Source organism: Pseudoliparis swirei, chromosome 22 (assembly GCF_029220125.1).
Source record: "Pseudoliparis swirei isolate HS2019 ecotype Mariana Trench chromosome 22, NWPU_hadal_v1, whole genome shotgun sequence".
Lineage (NCBI taxonomy): Eukaryota > Metazoa > Chordata > Actinopteri > Perciformes > Liparidae > Pseudoliparis > Pseudoliparis swirei.
In genome coordinates, this window is record NC_079409.1 from 12,898,942 (window position 1) to 12,920,331 (window position 21,390).

Genomic DNA, 21,390 nt, shown 5'->3' on the forward strand with positions numbered 1-21,390 from the left:
CTCCACATAGAAGGAACACCCCGACTGGGAATTGAACCCACAGACCTCTGGCTTTGAGGTAACAGTGCTAGCCACTACACCACCATACTGCCCTGAAAGTGTCTTCACCTCATGTAAACAACTGATTTTCAGAAGGCGCATGCACAAAGGGTAGTCCTCAATGAAACACATTTATTTTGAGTTGATATGCACACCATCTAACCTAAATAAATCTAAGAAATGAAAGTATTCATACATTTTGTGTTACACCCATTAAATATAAATATCTATTTTTGTAATTGATTTATTTATATGTATCAAACAATATTTAAATGTGTCACCTCGAAGAAGGGCTTGAATCGTTTTTGTGAGTGTAACCTAAATAAATCTAATAAATGAAAGTATTCATACATTTGTGTTACACCCATTCAAAATAAATATCTTCGTTTTGTAATTGATTTATTTAAATGTATCAAACAATATTTAAATGTGTCACCTCTAAGAAGGGCTTGAATCGTTTTTTTTAGTGTCGGTGAGAAGCCATCTCTAATCTGGGCAATCCTTCCATACTGTGTCACAAATGGCAATGTTACACAACAGCACACAGCACCAAGGACCACCCTTCCTTCCATCCATGTTATCTGTTGTGGTTAGTCCTCCATGTTATCTTAATTAAAATCACAAAGTAGGGTTAGGGTGCCGGACACATGATTCCTGTAGAGCTTGACAGTTTGTTTTTGGTGATGTTGGTTTCGGTAATCATCTAGCCTCCGATGTTAAAGGCTTGAAACTCTGTCTCTTATTTTAGGGATTTTTTAAATTATGTGTTTCTTTTATTGTCTGAGGAAGTGTTCCCGGTAAAACATTTAAGTACTGCAGGATCTGTAATATGAAAACTGCATTCTGACGTTGGGCCATTTTTCATGAGCGATGACTTTTCTATAGCCTGCACCTTCAGCACACCGTGCATAAGCATGGTTTACATGTTGAGACCTTAATATTAGTGGTAGAAAGAGTATTCAAAGTAGTCAAATGCAGCAACATGTCTGTAAATGTCTTATGCTATTAAATGATAATTATTGACTTTGAGGTACATTTTTACTATTTTTTATACCACTGTGTTGCTCAATCTGTAACAGTACATCATTTTATATGATGACTCAAGGAAATGTTGTAAAAAGTGAAAATGTGATTTAATGTGAAGGCAATTTATTCCTTATATGTTGTGGTGGTGTATTAATTCTGTGATATATATCATATTTCTATGTTGTTAATCAAAGTGTCGCATGATAGAACCACAGGTAGTAATTGCAGCAGAAGAAGACAGAATGACAGCAAGAGAGGAAGGGACAGAGGGAAGAGGAGGGAGGGAGGGAGGGATGGAGGGAGAGCGTGAGGGGGGTTAGGGGAAGATGAGCACTCATGGGGGTCCCAGCTTTTAAATAATTCAGAGAGACTCACAGCACTGAGTGCAGAGGAGGAGCACTGTCAGGTCAGCTCATTCACTGCAGAGGAGAGAGGGAGAGAGGAAAGGACTGTACAGAGAGAAGGCGAGAGGAAGAGAGTAAAGATAGCATGAGAAGAGGAAGACATTAGTTTGCCTGCATGTTAGGGCATGCATATGTACATTTGTGTGCGTGTATGCATGAGCGTATGTGTGTGTGTGTGTGTGTGTGTGTGTGTGTTGTGTGTTGTGTGCCCGCTGCGCATGTCTATCTTTTGTGTTTGTCTGTAATGAAAACTGACCAAATAAAGGGTGAAACAGGTTGTTTCCTCTTGTAGCTTTCTGGTTTCTCTTTGTCACCACGGCAACCACCCGCTCCATCCATCCTGCACTCCTGTATATTAGTTTACTCTTCCCTCCATCCCGCCCTACCGCCCTCCCTGCCTCCCACACTCTTTTGACTCCCCCTGTACCCCTCTTCATTTGCTGCATTACCTCCCACCCTCATCATTCAAATCTGTTATTATATTTGTGTTATTATCAAGTGACCCGTATACAATATCCAGAACGAGTCACAAGCATATGACCATCCTGACTCATGTCTACCTGGCTTCTTAACTGGTCTGTCTTCCCATGCATGCATACCCAACTCCTGCATGTTTGGATTAGAGGTCACTTCAGTGGACTACATTATGAAAAACCAAGTGACAGGAAATATGAAGAAGAAGAGGTCACACAGAAATGTAAGAGATGCCCCTCAGCTTTTAAAAGGTGAAATATATTCACAGAATAAAATATGATCATAGGCTAAGGCAATCCTGGACAACAAGAGGTGGTGTGATGTTTTTTTAATCGGGAGAGATGTGAGGTGTGTCAGGGAGATTCACGTCCACATTGTGCTTGTTTTACTCTTGTGTATTACATATATTCTTTTATCTATTTTCTCAGTAAACCTCATGCAGTAATAATAGAATGCACATGTTATCACATGTGTTGCCATACATGTCCCTGTTATGGCTGGATGATGAAAATACATTCTTGAAGATATGAAACACGTCATGCTGCCAAAACAATTGGCATGTGGCTAATATTAAAGATGAAGCAGATTGAGCCATTACGTTTGACACTATTGAGCACCACACACACTGTATACGTGCCTCCTGCATAGTATACATGGTGAAGTGAGACTTTGTGTGGGAAAGAAACGGGCATCGCCATAGCTGCTGCGGAGCCTCTGAGGTATGCCGCCGCTCCCCCCCGCTACTCCGCGCGCACCCCGCCCCCGCCTCCCCAGCGCGACGCATCGCCAAGCGGTGCACATCACTGACAGCCAGCAGCGCACGACCCAGCGCACAGCGTAGCCTACCTGGCCCCGCCGAGCTATTTCCATTTCCTCCCTGTTTGGGCGAAGAGGTGCGTAGCCTACCGACGGAGAGCCCTGACGTCAACATGCCAGGTAGAGAGTGAAGGGAGCTCTGGGTCGTGAGGAGGAGGGGAGTAACACTGCGGGTGCGTTTGGGGTGGCCTCTCCATCGCGGTGAACACCTTTCGGGCTCGGAGCGCGCTCGGACGCACGTAAGATGACGGACGGCTGGCCGCTGCTGCTGCTCGCTGTCCTCGCCATTGCGGGAGGTGAGTAACGTGTCCGTCTAATGGCTCCATCGATGCGCTTCTGTGTGCGTCGTCACCTGTATAGGGCCACATCCACTGCGAGCGCGTGCATTCAGGGGATCCGCTTTCTTTTAAAGTAATGAGGCAGCGTATGTGACAACAAAAGGATCGGTGAGATGCTGAGGAGAGCCAGACGCAGAGAAAACGACTCCTTCATTGCCGTGTAACCATTGTTCTCTTCTCGTAACAGCAGCGAGCGTGACGGAGCGATGTGGAGGATACATACTGCCCTCTGCATTTATCACATGCGCACAATGGAGAAACACATGCAAAGGCTAACGTCATTATCCGTTTACAAAATAAAAGACATCCTTTCATCTAGCGTATCAGTTGACCTCGACAGTTGAAACGAGTGCGTTTAGAGGCCTATACTTTATAAAGTAACACCATGTGCTCATTAATGTATCACACTAATATCATTGTATGGACTTATCGGTGAGCTCACTACTGATGGGTAACACAGTGGCAACACATTACATAGAATACAGAACATTGTGAGGGCGTTTTAAATCGTTTAATGTTGTTTTTTGCATCAGTTAGTCTCCTTCTCTCTCAATATACCAGAGAGAGAGAGAGAGAGAGGATAATACATTACGTTATCGCCCCCTCCTCTCTGTCTCATTAACACTGAGGTCTTGCATTGAGTGGGCAGGTTAATGAGAGACACACTGAGCTCAAACAAGTTCTACATCCTGTCTTTAAAGAACAAATGATGTCTCATTCAGCAGGAGATGCCTTCTGCCGGTGTCCGGACTGATAAATTGTCTTTTTTGTCTTCATTGAGCACGTGCACGAGATCAGTCTTATTTACGACACTAGTTCAGTGCATTAGGAGCAAATGAGGTATGTGTTCAGTGTAAAGCCATTAGGTGTTTGGAAATATTGTACCTCCGTAAATTGGCTCTAATTTGCTGTTAATTTCTGCTCAGCGAGGGGTTTCCCAAAGCTCAGCAGAAACACATCAGCTGATTGGTTAAATTACAACCGCTGTAATATGTTCAGCCAATCCATAGCAGTGACAGGCCAGAGACTAGCTGCATGCCTCCAAGCAAAAAGACTGTTCATCACTGTGTAGTAGCACACTAACTACATGTAACTACACAAACACACACACACACAGACACACACGCACACACCCACACACAACTGTATCCGCTCACACATGCCTGGCCATCTGCCTTACATTGACTAACTGATCACCATCCCCGATGGCGACAACATGCTCCTGCTTTCTCTTTTTGTAACACACAGAAGACACAGACACACACACACACACACACACACACACACACAGAGAGAGAGAGAGAGAAACACACACATCTAAAAAGAGCTTTTTGTAACAATTTCCCACACAAGTGTAAAAGCAGATACAAAGCGAATAAAAACCATCACAAATATAAAGTGTCCTGAAGTAATATGGGTCTCTTTGTATTACAATTAAAATATATACAAAATAGAATATTGCAATAAATAGAACAAAGAGCTAACCAAGTATGTGTCTTGTTAATTAAGCTGCTCTAAAATTGCTGCAAATATTCGCTGTCCCTGAGTGTTGATTATTCCCTGCTTTCAAACGTGGACTAGAAAATGCTACCAACATGAAAAATCACTTTCAGGAGCTTCATAAGCGGTGGCGTACTAATGAGTCATCTCCCCTTCAGGGAGGAAATCTGATTAGCATCATCTTCGGAGACTTTAAACTCAAGCCACACACAAACACACATTTGAAGAATGAACACATGGTCGCACACCTGGCGATAAACACGATTTTCTTCCCTACAAAGCAGCTCAAAAACACGAATTAGAGGGACAACAATCCTAACTTTCCATGTTCACAACAATATTTTCTTCCATTCATTTAGACTTTAACGTACACAGACATGCACACAAAAGGAGTTTCACATTCAGTGCCTGTTCAAGGACGCTCAAGGACATTTCACCACCTGTGTCAGACGCTGCCGCAATGATGTGGCCGTCCTGTTGCGTGAGGAGGAAGTCTCTTGTCATTTCCCCTGCAGGCCATGCATAATAAACAGGTCTGTGGTGCGGAGTTGACCCGATGCAGGGTTACTGGATATGGAGCGCGGTGTGCGACAGTCTCATCACCACGAGGCGTAGTGTGCTTGGATTATATTCGCAGCAACACTTTTATCAGCTGCATCTCAAAACAGATGTTTGACACGCGGCCAAGTCATCCGTTAGTAAAGGGGAAGCAGCATTGTTGTAAAAGTGGCCACACTTTACTTGGCTGTGGAGTTTCTGAAATTTAGTGACAATAAAGCTTCTTCCATGGACCCTCAGTTAGTCCACAGTGGGACGGCTTTGTTTTTGGAGTGGTGTGATATTGCGGTTGGATGGATGGAGGATCAATATTAATACCTCAGTTCTATGGGCATTACGCTGCCAATTGGGTGTTGCTAGTAGATCAATGGATCGCTCCATTATTGATTTAAGAATATTTCAGCATAAAAGGTCCCAGCTGCAGCCAAAAAGCCTCTTTGGCAGAACGCAGAGCAGAGAGACCCGACTTCCCCTCCAACCTTTTCTCATGTGAGCGTGCTGTATAAATAGAGATCATCACTGTAATAGTCTGAGCAGGATAATTAAATTGAGGTCTCGATCGCCCCTCATTTTCTCCGATAGCTTTGTAAACTGCAAACAACACTGTACAACTTAAGGATTGACGATTTTTAGTTACTGCATACGGGCGACTTTCCAAAAATCGAAATGACTTAGACCAACACACGTTGTGAGGTTGATCAGCAGCAAGTTAAGATCAGTGACGGATGGATATGGGAGGCAATCGAACACTGAACATGGCTGCCATCCCACAGCCCTTTCCGTGCTGTGTCACAGAAGTGTGTGTGTGTGTGTGTGTGTGTGTGTAATCGGGAGCCCTGCTGAAATATTCATAGTGTCACATTAAGTTTGCAATATTTAAACTGGAAAAGCAGCTAAATACAACCTGAGCTGCGGTCAACATTACCACCACTCAGCATGGCAGCGTGTTGTGTGAAAGAGCGAGATCAGTCTTTGTTTAGAAACACAAGTAAGTGCCGAGGATGAACACGTTTGTGCGGTGAACAGCATGCAGTGTGTAGATATTTTTAGCAGCTTTGTTCTCGGTTTTGGTCTAAGTGTCGTACAATATTAGTCTACTCTAGACTTTCATCCTGAGCGCATGCACGCAAATATTTTAGCGAAAATACAAAGACTCATAGAGTGGATATGGAAGCACAATACTTTTTTGATCTGCTTATCAATTCAAATTTGAGTGGGATGCAAATGCCGAGGATGTTTTATTCTGGAAAGTGCAGTTGGCAGTTCTGTATATACATATACATACATATATGTATACATGTATATATACACATATATTTAAATCAAACCTAAAATAATTTCAGGCTTGTTGTTTTCTGTCAGGATATTATCCTAACGCCAAAGAAAGACACCCAATATTTTGCTTGCAATAAATTGAATCATGTTGGCCTTGGACTCTGTTTTGTTCTGAGTCATCTTCAGGGGTCTTTGACAGAGCAGCTTTTTATAACCAACGCTCATGCAGCGACTCAAGCATGACATCATGATACACGAGGGGATGTTACATGTCTGATGAGCTTTGGAGCAAATACTTTGCATTACATCTTTTTCATAGATTAAAGTGCACATATGCTTCAAGAGGCTTGATATCATACACAATTTGAATCACATATAACCCCTCGTTTACAAAGAAAAATAACTGACTATCACTTTGACAACGTTCACGTCATCCAGCTCGTTTGAGCGTGAAACTACCGTTTACATTATGAGCTGATGGAAATGAAGGCCTTTTCTGCTTCATCATTGTTTAAGTGAACGGTATTAGCTTTCTGTCTCATCCGGCAGTGTTATTGCCCCAGGCTTCTGGGAATAATGTGCATTACTCATACGGTCCAAGCACAGACAGTATTGTTTATTTCCCTCATGAATATGTGTTCACACACACACCAGTGAATAACTGGCGCCTGTGCACAATAAAGAGCCAGAGTGCAACACACATGTGCTGACAGGATGTCTATTGATGATGGTGGATTAGCAGAGAAAGGGCAATAAATGAACAGTGGCTGTCAGTGACGGGGAGATGGCGATAACAAGAAGGATGAGAGCGAGGGAGACAGTCAGATTGAAGAGTGAAGAGAAGATAAGGACCCGCTCGGATGATGGAAAGACGGCGAAAGTGTTGAAGAAAATGAGACGGAAAAGACGGGACACAGGGAGGAGCAGGAGATTACAAATATGGTGGGAGCGAGGAGTTGCGTGTTTAGTTTACGGGGTATGAATAGAGTCCTCATTGATCCAGAGACAGAGGCTATCATTCCTGCTCTGTGAACACAGCAGTGCTACAGGGTAAGAGGAGGAGGAGGGGGGTTAGGGGGGGGAGCATAGAGAGGGAGGACTGAGTGTCAGAGGAGCTCAGAGGCATTTTCAGAGGGAAATGTGGAAGAAATAACATCAGTGGATTATGTTTAGTGTTTAAAGCTCTTTAATATCAATGTTTATATTTGAAATGTACCTTTTCTTCTTTTTGATTTTACTTCATTTCTTGACTTTTTTTTAATTAATAGAGCTGCAACTAACCTTTGTTTTCATTCTTGATTAGTCTTGTGACTATTTTATAAGTGAATCATCAATGAATCATTTAGTCTATAAAATGCTCATCACAATTTCATAAAGCCTAAAAACTTCAAATTGCTTGCTTTGTCAGAATCCCACATATATTTCATTGACAAAGAAATGAAAAAGAAATAAATTACTTGATTTTCTATGGATCATTTATCGATTCATTCATTTTATTTGGCCAAGCGATTGTTATTTTAGTAAATTTAGTTAGTTTTGTGAAAGTGAAGCATGTAAAAGAGGGAAACAAAGCTTTAGAATAGTCTGGAGTTTCTGTTGAATCTTTGCATTCTATTATATACTATTTAGATTATTCTAATCGTTTTTCTGTTGTAGTCTTTGTTTTTTTAATAGGCCCCTCTTGAACATGAAAGGGTTCATCCTCTCATTTGACTTAAAATCAAAAAAATTAAATATAGATCAAACATGTGTTCATTGGCTCACATCAGCTGTTACATGTTTGGTATCAAGTTAACAGAAAGCAGCCTGTGTTTATCTTCAGGGGGAACTTGTGAGGGAATACGAGAGTGAAACGATGGAGCACAGGAGCCAGCAGATGCCAGAGAGGCGGGGAGTGAGAGGGAGGACGGAGGCGGAGCCTCCCCTCCTGTGGGTGCTGTTGTGACCGCTCTGCCCAAACTCCACTGCTCACTCATAAACACGACTCCGGTCTCCCAGAGATGGAGGGATGGCGGCAGAAGGGAGGGACAGAGGGGGGGAAGGAAAGGCAAGTGAAGTGAGAGATGGAGTGAAAATAACCCAGAGCTACAAAAGACTAACAGTTGGGAAGAAGTGCAACGCAGCAGAGGGGAATAGATGGAGAGAGAGTGAGCAGAGGTACGGAGAGAGACCTTCAGACTGGTTGACTCACTCATGTCAGGTCTTGTAAAAAGTGTGCTGACGTGCTCCAGCCGGCAGTGATGAATAATGCCGTGGTTCAAAGATGCTGCATTCTTGATACACGTGGATACATGGACGAGTGAGGGCTGAGACGCTCAACAGCACCACTGAGCCCCTCCTGTTGAGACTATCATCCAATATGATGGAGGTTTAAAGTGCCAAGAGAGACACAGATGGCGGCACCATTTCTGTCTCATAACATAGGCAGATGATGATGATGATGATGATGTGTTCTCGCTATAGGCGGCCTCGGGGCAGACACAGAGGAGCGGTTGGTGGAGCATCTCTTAAACCCCGCCCACTACAACAAACTGATCCGCCCCGCGACTAACGGCACTGAGCTGGTCACCGTGCAGCTGATGGTGTCGTTGGCTCAGCTCATCAGCGTGGTGAGTGTGCGTGTGCTCACAGCGTGAGGACCATCCTCTGTGATACTCAAAACAAGATTACAAGACATTGTTTACACATTGAAGGAATGTGCGAGGTGCAAAACGTGCAGTCATGCTGACTGATAGTGTCGTGGTTAAAACTGAAAGTAAAGAAATGTCTAATTCTGTAAATCTAATGTCAGTCTGAATCAAGCTCTCGGTTCAATGCTGTGAGAATTACGATCTTGTACTTTACTTACGGTAGCAATACCACAATTTAAGAATACTCTCTTGATTAAAAGCTCTGCATTTTACATAAGTAAAGTAAGGAGATGACTAAAAATTAGCTTTAAGTACTCACTCCTGTTTCATTATTACGGATTATTATTATTATTGATGCGGTGACAAGTAATCTGTATTTTAATGCTGTGAGCTAATTGTTGTAGCTAATTGTACTCATGTTATACTATGTTGTGGTTTCATTTCATGTTCATCAATACATTTTATGAATACTAAGTCATTATAAGTATACGTATGTAACTATAAGCAACTGTCAAATGAGTGCAGTGGTAATACAATGTAACCCTCTGAAATATATTAAAATGATAAAGAAGCATACCATCACTCAAGTAAAGTGCTTCACCGTTGTACTTACAGTAAGTATAGTACGTGAGTGAATGTACTTTCCGCCACAGCAAACAAGCTCCACTGAAAATGAATACTGCAGGAAGTCAGAGATCCACTTCTCAGATTACTCATTATGTTGAGTAGTACTCAGCTAAACAGTCGTATGACGTCTCCTGTGACTTTGAAGCTTTTTAAAACCTGAGGACTTAACATACGTGTTGTCATCAGGGATATTTCAGCTTCGGCTTGGAGACTTTTTTGTAAAATGTTTCATAAACTAGGGATTCAGATTTTAAATTGACCAAGCAATGAGCGGCACTATCAAGCTGTATTTTGCAAGCTAGACCCCGTCTATCGGGGCTTAAAATAGATATATGCTATGTATATTTTGACCTTGCTGCACCCATTTTGTGTCACTTTTGAAAAAATGACATCATTTAGCTTGTTAGAAATGTTGTGGTGCCCTTTGGATCCCAGTTTGTAATTTACAATACATGTCTTCTATTTCTGCAGCATGAAAGAGAGCAGGTGATGACCACCAACGTCTGGCTAACGCAGGTGAGACCTCTCCTCATCCGACCGTTCTTATAGTAACATTCTGCCAAACGGAGAAAAATGTATTCAGGAAAACTAAATGTCGCGAAAAACAGTGAATTCAATATTATATTTTGGATGGTTTTATCTTGTGTTAATGTTCCTGCCACGTCAGCGGAGGTTTATTACACCACAAGAGGCATGGATAATAGACCGATGTGTCCCTGTGTTCTCTGTGTTCTACTGGCTCTGGCTGTGCAGTCTTATACCTCGACTCATGTGGAGCAGCAGCCCTGCGAGCCGACATGACTGGTGTGTCAGGCAGTGAGGGAGTCATCACACCATACACATCCTCCAAAACCCCAGAATCTGATGGGAGGAATATGAGAAATGAGTTGAAAGTTATGTTGCAGGAAATCACTCACCCAAATCACAGATAGCTGGTGGTATCAAAACCCCTTTGCACAAATGCTGAGCCCTTAATTATCAGCTGGTGAAATTGTCAGTTTGTGGATTTGGATGAAACATAACAACCCTCACCCTGTGAGTAATGTGACGCTCACTGAGCGGTGCCACTCTTCTATAAGGCTGGCTCTGTGTTTGCTTCCAGCTGAGGCCTTTAACACGGTAGAACATGTAGGTGTGCACATGTACACACATCAGGTATACAAATGCAGTCACGCATACGCATCATCAACATGTGTGCTGGCTTTGGAGAGCAGGTGTACGAACAAATTACACATGCATGTGGAATTTAGATGTTCATTTAGATCATGTCACAGTCGTACATGTTAAATGTCTTAAAGCTTCAATTTGTTGTTTATCTTATATTCACAAACACACACACACTATTGCACCTGAGCAAGTCAAGATGTATGACTCATAAAAGGAGCAATGGATGACCATCAGTGCTCTATGGAGCCAAGGACAGCTCGCTGGAACCAAGAAAAACTGAAATGACCAGAATACATCAGCGTTACTGCAGATGACCAGCGTGAGCACTACAGCTCCACCATTGCCAGAACATAAACGAGCCACACAGAACCGCTGTCAGAGGCTTCCATGCAGCAACGCCAATGACTGACCTACAGCATACAGAACAATGCACAGAGGACGTGAGGATGCTTCGTGGTGCTCACACATGCATCATACGAGCAGCTTTACTGCAGAGGTGGGAAGAAGAGTCCAGTATTGTAAGAATACAGTTACTTTATAGACTTTCTACATAAGGTAAAAGTAAAAAGCAGGTCAATAGGTTACATAAAAAGAGGGGGTGGGGTGATAATAATTGATAACACTGTTAAAGTAAAGAACATATTTAGGCTACACAATACAAGAAATTTCAACTTACACTAGAGTGACAACATCAACAGCAAGACAACTACTATCCAAATCAACAACCTCTTCAGTCTGTGCAAACAACTGAATATCAATGCTCTAAATACACAACTGCCTTTCTCAGTGTTGTCTCACAAGAATTAAAGAGATACTCAATGCCTGAAACTTCTTTTAGAATCAACAGAAGAAGAAAACCACCAAAGCAGACAATATGGACATGAACAATAAACACCACAGCGGTTGCACTAGACTGCACAGCTTTAACATATTTAACCGCGTAGGTCCACTTGGCCTCTCCATCCCAGTAGAACCAGTCCTCCTGAGTTTGCACATGCATACAAGGTGGTCCATTAATTCAGTCAATTATGAAGATAGTTGTATATTTTTGTTTTTAACTATCCCAAGGTAATGTGGCAGCTGTGGAGGTGTGTGGGGGAGTGGCTCGGTGACAGGTGCCTCAAATGGGCCTAATTGGCCCGATGTGGGGGATCTGTTTGATTAGCCCTCAGCTGTATAAGCTGGGAGAGAGAGAGAGAGAGAGATTTTTTGGATTTTTGAAAAGCTTTATTTCAAACCGTGCACATTAAACCAAATTCCAATAAACACAAATCACTTTTACTGCAGCACCAATCCTGAAAAAGAAAATTGTTCATGGTGCTCAGGTTCTTTAAAACCAAAAAACAAAAGCTGCTCCACTGAGGCCAGGAGGTGTCCTGCCCCCAGTCGACCTCGCCTCTCGCCCTCTTCTCCTCGTCCTCCACCAGCAGCACCTTCCTGAGGTCGCACAGGATCTTCTTTAACCTGTAGAACTCCTGCTGAGTGAAGACTTCTCTCTCGTCCCTCATTGTGAGGAAGGTGGCAGAGAGGAAGAACCTGTCTCTGCAGAAGTGGTCTTCCACCTTCACATGCCACATCTGCTTCGTCTTTCGGAGGAAGTCTTTTAGCTCCTCCACACTGTAGTGTGGAGGAGGGGTGGATTCCTCCTCCGAGCTGGACTCTGGCTCCTCTCCTCTCCTCCTCGACCTCCGTCTGCCCGCCGTCACCTTCTTTGCCTGTGGGTTTTCTCCTTCCTCCCTACTCTTCCTCTTTAGCCGGGGGACTCTGAGGCTCTCCTCCTCCCCCTCCATGTCCACCTCACTGTCCGACAGCACCACCTCTCTGGCACCTGCCCCCCTCTCTTCCTCTGACTCACCCTTTTCTACCTCTTCACTTTGTTGGGCCACCTCAGCCCCAGCCCCACCCTCTTCTTCCTCTTCTTCACCCAGCTGGACTGTACCAGCCCCGCCCCCTTCTCCCCTTTCTTCCTCAACCTGTTGTTCAGCACCAGCCCCTCCCTCTTCTCTCCTCTCCTCCTCTACCTCCTCACCCTGCTGGCCTGTGACTGTCTCCCCTTCTCCCTCCTCACCTTGCTGGACTGGACCAGTGCCCCCCTCCTCTTCCTCCTCCACAACCTGCTGGGCACCCCCCATCTCTGCCTGCTCTCTCTCCTCATCCTGCTGGGAGCCCCAGTTCCTGCCTGCTCCCGCTCCTCCCCCCTCTGGGAGCCTGCAGTCCCTGGTTGCTCCCCTCCCCTGCTGTGCACCCCCTGCTCCGCCCCCTGGTTCTGCCCCTGAGGAGCCGCCCTGCTGGTGTTCTGCTCAGCAGCTCTCCACCGGTGGCAGTCCCTGGCTATGTGCCCCTCTCGCCCGCAGATGAAGCGCCTCCCGTTCCCTGAGGAGATGTATATTGGGTACTCGTGCCCGGCCACCCTGATAAACACCCGGAAGCAGAGCTCTTCTCCCCTTTTATTTAGGATCATAGAGAGATGCCTCCGGTGGGACCACACGTGCCTCATCCGGGAGGACTTCCACCCTGAGGGGATCTTCTTCAGCCGGGACACCACCTTCCCGTGCTTTACCAGCTCCTTCAAAATCACCTCCTCTTTTATAAAAGGAGGCACGTTGGCCATGGTGACCTGAACCGACGGTGTGGCCAGCGGCGCCACCGGCACATGCGTGCCCCTGATCAACACCCCCGACACCACGACCGTGTTCACCTTCGGCACGCTGTCTAAGAACAGAACCACCGCTCCGTTCATACGGGCAGCGGACCTCACGCAGTCGTCGCCGACTACGTCGCCCACTGCCAGCCCCACCTCCTCCTCCGAGCACGGTCCCAATGACCTGACTCATATGTGATATGACCTCTGTAAGGGGTCACTTCCCGAGCGTCACCTCTATGTTGACGGAGCTCCTCCCTCCTGCAGCTCGTTCTGGTTTATCCTCTTTCTTCAATTCCATCCCACAGTTTATTGTACACACGACTTGAAATGGGGCAAAGTGCAATACTTGTGATGAATAGAAATAAAGTCAAAGTGAGAATATCGAATTACAATACAAACAAGAATGTACACACAACAAAGCGACTTTGTTACATTAGAGGTGCTGAATGTGAATCACGCGGATTGGTTTGTGGCTGGGTCGAGCTGCACGCTCTCTCAATGGCTGACGGTGAACACTGTGATGTAAGGAGAGAGCACAGGACGTTCCCCGGGCTGCTGATGTGTCATGTTGACCACCGACTGACCGACACAAACACGGACGGACAGACCTTCTTCTCACTGCTCCACCCTTGCCGCTGTGTGACTAGTGCACGAGTGATTGAGCCTGTTGTTTGTGTTTGCCCTCAGGAGTGGCAGGACTATCGTCTGACTTGGGTCCCTGAGGAGTTCGATGGGATGCTGAAGGTCAGGCTGCCCTCAAAACACATCTGGCTGCCTGACGTGGTGCTCTACAACAAGTGAGTCACTCACTCCCTCCTCTGCACTCTCCTCTGACGACACACACGGCTCCTGGGCGCATGCACTGGCATAAACATGCACAGGAGCTCATGCACATCTCATGTTGAGCTGTTGATGCTTTAAAGCTAACTCCTCTGTGAGTTGCTTCATCTGTCATCAGTGTACAGTAAGTTACTTTGTACGGGGACAACGACTGAAGGCCAGAGGTTTCACTGTGCAACACATGCCCGCTGGCCACCGACTGAACACGTCCACTGTAATCTGCTCCTATCGCTCACGCTACATTACTATACAGCTCCTCCACATCTCATGAGACACTTGGCGTCATCTGCACTGCACACACACGTAGAGACTGTACATGTACAGCAGATGCATACAGTTAACCGAACATTACACATCCAAATTCACCATACATGTTCTCATCAGTGCACACAACGACAGATAAACCACCTTGTTTTGATCATTTAATGAAACATCCATTTCTTATATTTAATTATTTTCGGAGCTGGATCTGGAGCTGGATTTGGGAGTGTGTGTGTCAGTCTCATTATCGGCTAGGAACCCATCTCTGAAGCAGCAGCTGAGCTCAAATGCAATCCTGGGGTTTGGCCTCTCTGAAGCCATGGGACTGTTCTGTTGAGGGTTGCTCTCCTTATCCTGTTTGCTCTGTAAAACTCTGTCATTCAACACTTTCATTACAAACTGACCACATATTTAAGCAGTATATAGACTATACCTCTAGTTCTATATTGAGCTTTAAGACTATGGGCTCTTGCACACTTTGCTGTTATTACAGACTAGAGTGTAGGTCTGAGCGACATGGTTTAAATCAACCATATGGCAAATGTATGCAATATCCCAGATATGTAGAATTATCGAATTTGATCTCCAATGCAATTTACTGTAATGCATTATTTTATACACAACTCTACATGTATAAACAAAAACCTGCTTTGCTTTTTTTAAATTCCAATTAGCTTGCATGTCTGAGGTATAGATGCGGACCCCTAGTCTCATCGTCATGGACACTGAGTGTCAGCCAACAGTATGTAAATCAGCTCATCAGAGTGCAGTGATCAGTCTGGCCTCCTCCTCTCCCCGTGCCTCAGTCCTTACTGCACTAAAGATGAAAAGATCCCAGGCACTTTTGATAAAAGGATTCCCCTAATCCCACGAACCCCAGGTCGACATCCTCCCAGTGCTCCTCCCTGCCTTGAACTCCTCTCAGGCCTAAACAGATTAACGAGAGCAACAGCAGCACAGCTGATCACTTCATAAGGCTCCATTGGATTTGACTACATTTTCAGGAAAGTAGTTTGGAGAGTGTGCTTTGGCAGGCGGTCGATTGTGTAATCACTCAAAGACAATGAATTATTCCTTTGCATATGTCACATCTCAAAATATTAATAGCCATCATTAATTAGTTCTCTTGTAAACCAGTAAATGGGCATTCAATCTAAGGCTTTAATGTAGTCAGCTGACTTCTAATTCGAGCTGTTTAACCGGCTCCAGTCTGCCCTGTGTTTTCTGTCTCGACTGCGCTTTGGGTGTGTGGAAGCAGGTGTGTGTGTGACGCTGCCGCCCTGAAGCACCTCCTCACACGTGTGTGTGTCTTAAAGCTTTTTGTTGAGCCCATAGTGCATAATGAGATGCGACATGTTCCACCGCACATAAAACGCAGGCAAACATGGCCTCTCATTACACTTTACAAAATATATATTGTTTATGAAATCATCATAGAAAGGTTTCCGTTTGTGTCTGACACTTCTTTTTTCGTCTTTCTCCACTCCCCCTCCCTCGCTCTCAGTGCTGATGGGGTGTACGAGGTGTCATTCTACTCCAACGCGGTGGTCTCCCACGACGGCAGTATCTTCTGGTTGCCCCCGGCCATCTACAAGTCCGCCTGCAAGATCGAGGTCAAGCACTTCCCCTTCGACCAGCAGAACTGCACGCTGCGCTTCCGCTCCTGGACCTATGACCGCACAGAGATCGATCTGGTTCTCCGTGCCGACGTGGCCAGCATGGACGACTTCACGCCCAGCGGCGAGTGGGACATCATCGCCCTGCCGGGCCGACGGAACGAGAACCCGGCTGACCCCACCTACGTGGACATCACGTACGACTTCATCATTCGCCGGAAGCCACTTTTTTACACCATCAACCTCATCATCCCGTGTGTGCTCATCACCTCGCTGGCAATCCTGGTCTTCTACCTGCCCTCCGACTGCGGAGAGAAGATGACGCTCTGCATCTCCGTGCTGCTGGCCCTCACCGTGTTCCTGCTGCTGATCTCAAAGATCGTGCCCCCCACGTCACTCGACGTCCCCCTCGTGGGGAAGTACCTGATGTTCACCATGGTCCTCGTCACGTTTTCCATCGTCACCAGTGTGTGTGTGCTCAACGTGCACCACCGCTCGCCGACCACACACACCATGCCCCCCTGGGTTAAACTGGTGTTCCTCAACAAGCTTCCTGCCTTGCTCTGCATGCGCCAGCCCAGGAACAGCTGCGAGCGCCAGCGGCTGCGCCAGAGAAGGAGGGCCCAGGAGCGGAAGGAGGGTGGGCGCGGCGGGGAGGCGGGGGCGCTGATGGTGGGGCTCGGGATGGGCAACGCGAGTGGGAATGGAGATGGGACCTCCACAGGGGTGTTCAGCAAGGAGGACAATGACCCCTGTACCTGCTATGTGAACCGGGCGTCTGTGAAACAGTTCGGAGGGGATCTGGTGGGAGCAGGTGGGGGGTCCATAGATGGTCTGAACAGGGTGAGGGAGGGCCGGGAAGGGGGCTCTGGAAACCTGCCACGGGGGAAGCCAGCAGCAGGGGGTCCTGCTTTGACTCAGGCTCTGCTGGCTCAAGCCTGTCCGGGTTTTGATGAGGCTGTGGAAGGAGTTCGCTTCATCGCCAATCACATGAAGAGTGAGGACGATGATCAGAGTGTGAGTATTAGATCGACTGATGTTCACACCATTATATTTAGAATCTCTGTTGCTCCTTCTCATGGTCCTTCAGCTTGATAGTGATAATAGGAATTATGATAACAATATATTTACATCAATTTTCTTACGTGAACAAATGAAACATTTTGTGATAAACAGTATAGATACTAAAGATCCAGCAAACTAGTTGGAGATGACAAATAAAAGAAAATGTTACTTGTTAATCATTTGAAGCTGCTCTAATGAATATCTTAAACAATGCTGATTAAACTATGTATGCTACCTGCTCCGCCCCAACCGACTGACACACACAGTTAGCGTCTTGCTGCTGTAAATAGGCAACCATTAGCGACACGTTCACTTAATCAACTTTATACGGTGATAATGTCAATGTTTGTTTCCAGCTTTTTGCTCTACACCCAGCTTGAAATCAAATAATATTGTTGAATTAGATTCTTTAAATTAAACGCAAAAAGACAAAGTGATGCTGATGCCAATAAATCCTTTATTGCAGTTCACTGCAACGTCCTGCCAACACACACTTAATACCAATATATCCGTGAAAATAAGTGATAGAAGTATACCAGCCTGTCGATAGGCTCTTCTCCATATGACAATAAATCGTTAGCTTGTCTCTGTGTGGATAAAATAATAGTAGACGTAATCTTATTCTGTGCAGAAGTTACGAACAATAAAAAGCATCATGAGCTGTGCAGCACGGGGGACGACACAGAGCATGAGCAGAGGAGACAGATCTGGTGACGCAATCATAGCTCTCTGAATATTCAACACAGACATGTAATTATAGCAGCGGCGTGACGTGGGCATAGCGAAGGAGTATAACTGGATAAGCTGGAGGAACCACGCCGGCGGAGAGAGGGTGGCGTTTGTTATCGCTCTTCCTCCTCGAGGCGTCTTAGGAGACCAGCCTTCTCTCCTGGAATGAAAGAAGCTGGATTAACAGTCCTCTGTAATTCTGTCCATCATCGACATCGTAACCATCCCATCGCCATACCGACCACCCTCCTGCGCTCAGTGCATGCCCTCATTGTCACAGGGGTTACAGTGTCAGCACATCCCTCTTTTGTTCTGCCCTCCATCACTCTCTCTCATCTTCTACGCCCTCCCCCTCCTCCTTGACTCGTGTCGGAGCTCACCAGAGCTGTGTGGCAGAACGAGTCTCCTCTCACATTAACCCTTCACCTCCATTAACCCTCTGCATGGGGCACAGGAGGGAGAGCGAGAATGAAGATGAGTGATGTCATTTTTCTCACCTAAACCCCTTTTTGTCTCTCCCCATCCACAGGTGAGCGAGGACTGGAAGTACATTGCCATGGTGATCGACCGGCTCTTCCTGTGGATCTTTGTGTTTGTGTGCGTGTCCGGCACACTGGGCATGTTCATGCAGCCGCTTTTCCAGAATTACACAGTCAAGACCATCACCAGCTCGCCAGGCTGACCACTCCCAGGCCGAGAACACGCTGACCTGACGGCTCCATGGACCAATCAGCACAGCAGGACAAGGGCCAGGACAGGGGAGGCGGGTCTGGGCTTTATTGTGTCTATTGAAGTGGAAGCGAGAGCTGCAACTGAACAGCGATCACGCCCATTACCTTTATAGTAATGTTTTTGCAACGAAGAAACTGTTTTTCTTGGATGAAGAAAAAGGAAAACAGCATCATACTTTTACCTGCAGTTTGTTGTCCAGATGTTTAATGGACTGACCTCCCCTTTCTGCTGGAAAGGTCCCTCCCTGCTCCCCTCTTCAGCCAGTCAGGGAGCGAGGATGCTCTGATTTACTCCTTGTTGCACTTTTACGCCAGCCTATCAACACTCTCCGCTCGACGCTGACTTCTCAATTGACACCTGACATGCCCGCCTTCAACTATGACCTTACTCCTCCTCGGTGTTGACTGATGACAGAGGGAGCTAATCTAAAAGGAAGGGAGGTTCCTATCAAGGTTCTTATACATTTATTTTATTTTTCCTGAAACCCACTATGTCAGTGAGCTAATTCAGTATATTTTATCATAGCATAGCGGCTTACCACAGTAAAGCATTATGAATATATTATTAAGATTTCTCTATGTGTTCGCTCATGCAAGGGTCTGTTGCTGATAGAGAGGCTACGGTGTGTTGTATGATTGTATAGATGAAACAAGAATGTGATATAAACCGTACTACACAACCTGTGATGCGCACACTAACACAATATGTGTACAAGTCACAGATTGTGAAGGATAATACATGGAGGAGACTTGAATTATTCGACTTGCATTGGGTTGCATTATTCGAAGAAAGGGATGAAGTAAGATATGCATGAAGGGGGTTATGCTCAGAGTTGTGCATACTAAATAAAGGACAGTAGCAGCCGGCTGTGCCAGAGTGCACAGCTGCAGTGAGATGAGTTTGGCTCCAGAAACACCGGAATCTGAGCCAAGATGGTGGATGAGAACTCCTAAATGATGGACAGTGGAAGATGAATTCCCTCAGATCCAGTATCTACTGAAGAGTAAAGATCAGTATTAGAAAAAGTAAATGTAAAATCTAAATATATTGATGGAGGAAAGGGAATTATATCATGGACATTAAGCTATTATTTGTATTATTCTGTAATTTTATATTTCAGTTTGTAATCTTCAGAGCATACATGTATGTGTATGCGTATGCGTGCCCCGCAACCAGATGCATTATTACATCCGTCAGATACCGTGTTCAGAAGAACAAGCCATCTGTGTGTCTTCCCCTCCCTTCTGTTAATTTCTGGAAACCTCTCTCTGGTTCTCTCTCCTTTATCTGGTCTTCCACTGACAAACACATTTCTGACATTTAGTCCAATTACAATAACGATTACCCACATTCTCTAACGACCTTTTCACTATGACACTTTTCCTTTTAATCAAGGACTGGCTGATTTGTCTTATTTTTATAATCTTCCCAGGTTCCCTGACAACCAGGACGCAAGAGGGCTTTTCAGGCATGCAGGGAGTGTATGTGTGTGTGTGTGTCGGGGGGGGTTACATTTTCAAAAAATAAGAGAGAAATGACAAGAGGGCCTATGCTGAAGCAGTCGCACCAGGCAACAAGTTAACGAAAGGTTATATAGTACAAATGCTTTTGACTTTATAGTGAGGTTGCATACTGGGGAAAAAAGGATAATCTGACCACAGCAAGCACAATCCAGATAGAGAGGAGGAATAAAGCAGGATAGGAAAAAGACTGTTCATGTTGTTATTCCATAGGAAAGCCACTATAAACTGCTGTCTAATCCTCAGTCACTGTCACTGTTTTTTACGGTTTTGAGGCTGCAGTCTGCAGCTCCGATCCGCTCTGGACTGGGAGCAGTCTGTCTCCATCGTTCTGTCTCTAGAGGATGGGGTTACCCGGGGTGATCCCCAACAAGTGTGAAAAGCCTGTCAGAGACCTGTGAAACATGTAGCCTGCACTGCTCCACACGGACAAAGTGCTGCTGTCCACTCTTTCGCTCTCTCTCTTTGACCTTTCCACTCTACTTCCTTTCTTTTCACTTCCTCTCTCATCATGCTCCCCCATCTCTCCCCCTTCTCCTTCCTGACTCTCAAATCTGCTCCTGTGTACACCTAACCAGTCCAATAAAGGTTGTAGGTTCAGATGACTCGAGGGATGTGTCTGTGTGCCATGTTTTTACTCTCATACTTCCCTCACCCTAACCTTCCCCCCGACATTAAACATTAAAGTCCTCAATTGTGATAGTTATTCGTGACGGTCGTTACACACACACACACACACACGTAACCATCACAACTAAATGTCTGAACCCGACCTAAAATGATCCTTAGATAGATGTTCAAGTACACACATACACATACACATGCACACACACACACACACACGTATACACACACAGGTAACCTATAGTTGTTACATTCCAGTACTATCCAAACTTCCTATTAATCTTTCACCACAGGATGGAATGAAAGAAAGAAACTGTTTCCTGGCTTTCTAATGTTCAGGCTGGTAACTTCCTTTATTATATACGATAAACACACCCACATACCTTGACACTCCCGCAGTGATTTTATTTTTTTCTCGAAAGAAGGACTGTTAAATAATCATGAGTGCAGGGTCCAGCCAAGGTCACTTGAAGTTCTTATTATTCTACTGTAAAACAAGATACAG

At 45.3% G+C, this 21,390-nt stretch overlaps 1 protein-coding gene across 1 annotated transcript; it reads left to right on the top strand.

Moving 5' to 3' along the window:
* Nucleotides 1-8,950: 8,950 nt before the first annotated feature.
* On the top strand, nt 8,951-20,955 carry chrnb2 (cholinergic receptor, nicotinic, beta 2). The gene is made up of 7 exons (XM_056444956.1): nt 8,951-9,039; nt 10,159-10,203; nt 14,186-14,295; nt 16,104-16,861; nt 16,940-17,019; nt 17,107-17,232; nt 18,539-20,955. Exons 1-7 carry the CDS (start codon nt 9,010-9,012, stop codon nt 18,689-18,691), a joined length of 1,302 nt encoding a protein of 433 aa, XP_056300931.1. The 5' UTR covers nt 8,951-9,009; the 3' UTR covers nt 18,692-20,955.
* The last annotated feature ends 435 nt before the right edge of the window (nt 20,956-21,390 follow it).

Coding starts and splice junctions, on each gene's coding strand:
- chrnb2 (XM_056444956.1), top strand. CDS start 9,010: ATGGTGTCGTTGGCTCAGCTCATCAGCGTG. Junction 9,040..10,158: donor TGGCTCAGCTCATCAGCGTG/GTGAGTGTGCGT, acceptor CTATTTCTGCAG/CATGAAAGAGAGCAGGTGAT. Junction 10,204..14,185: donor CCAACGTCTGGCTAACGCAG/GTGAGACCTCTC, acceptor GTTTGCCCTCAG/GAGTGGCAGGACTATCGTCT.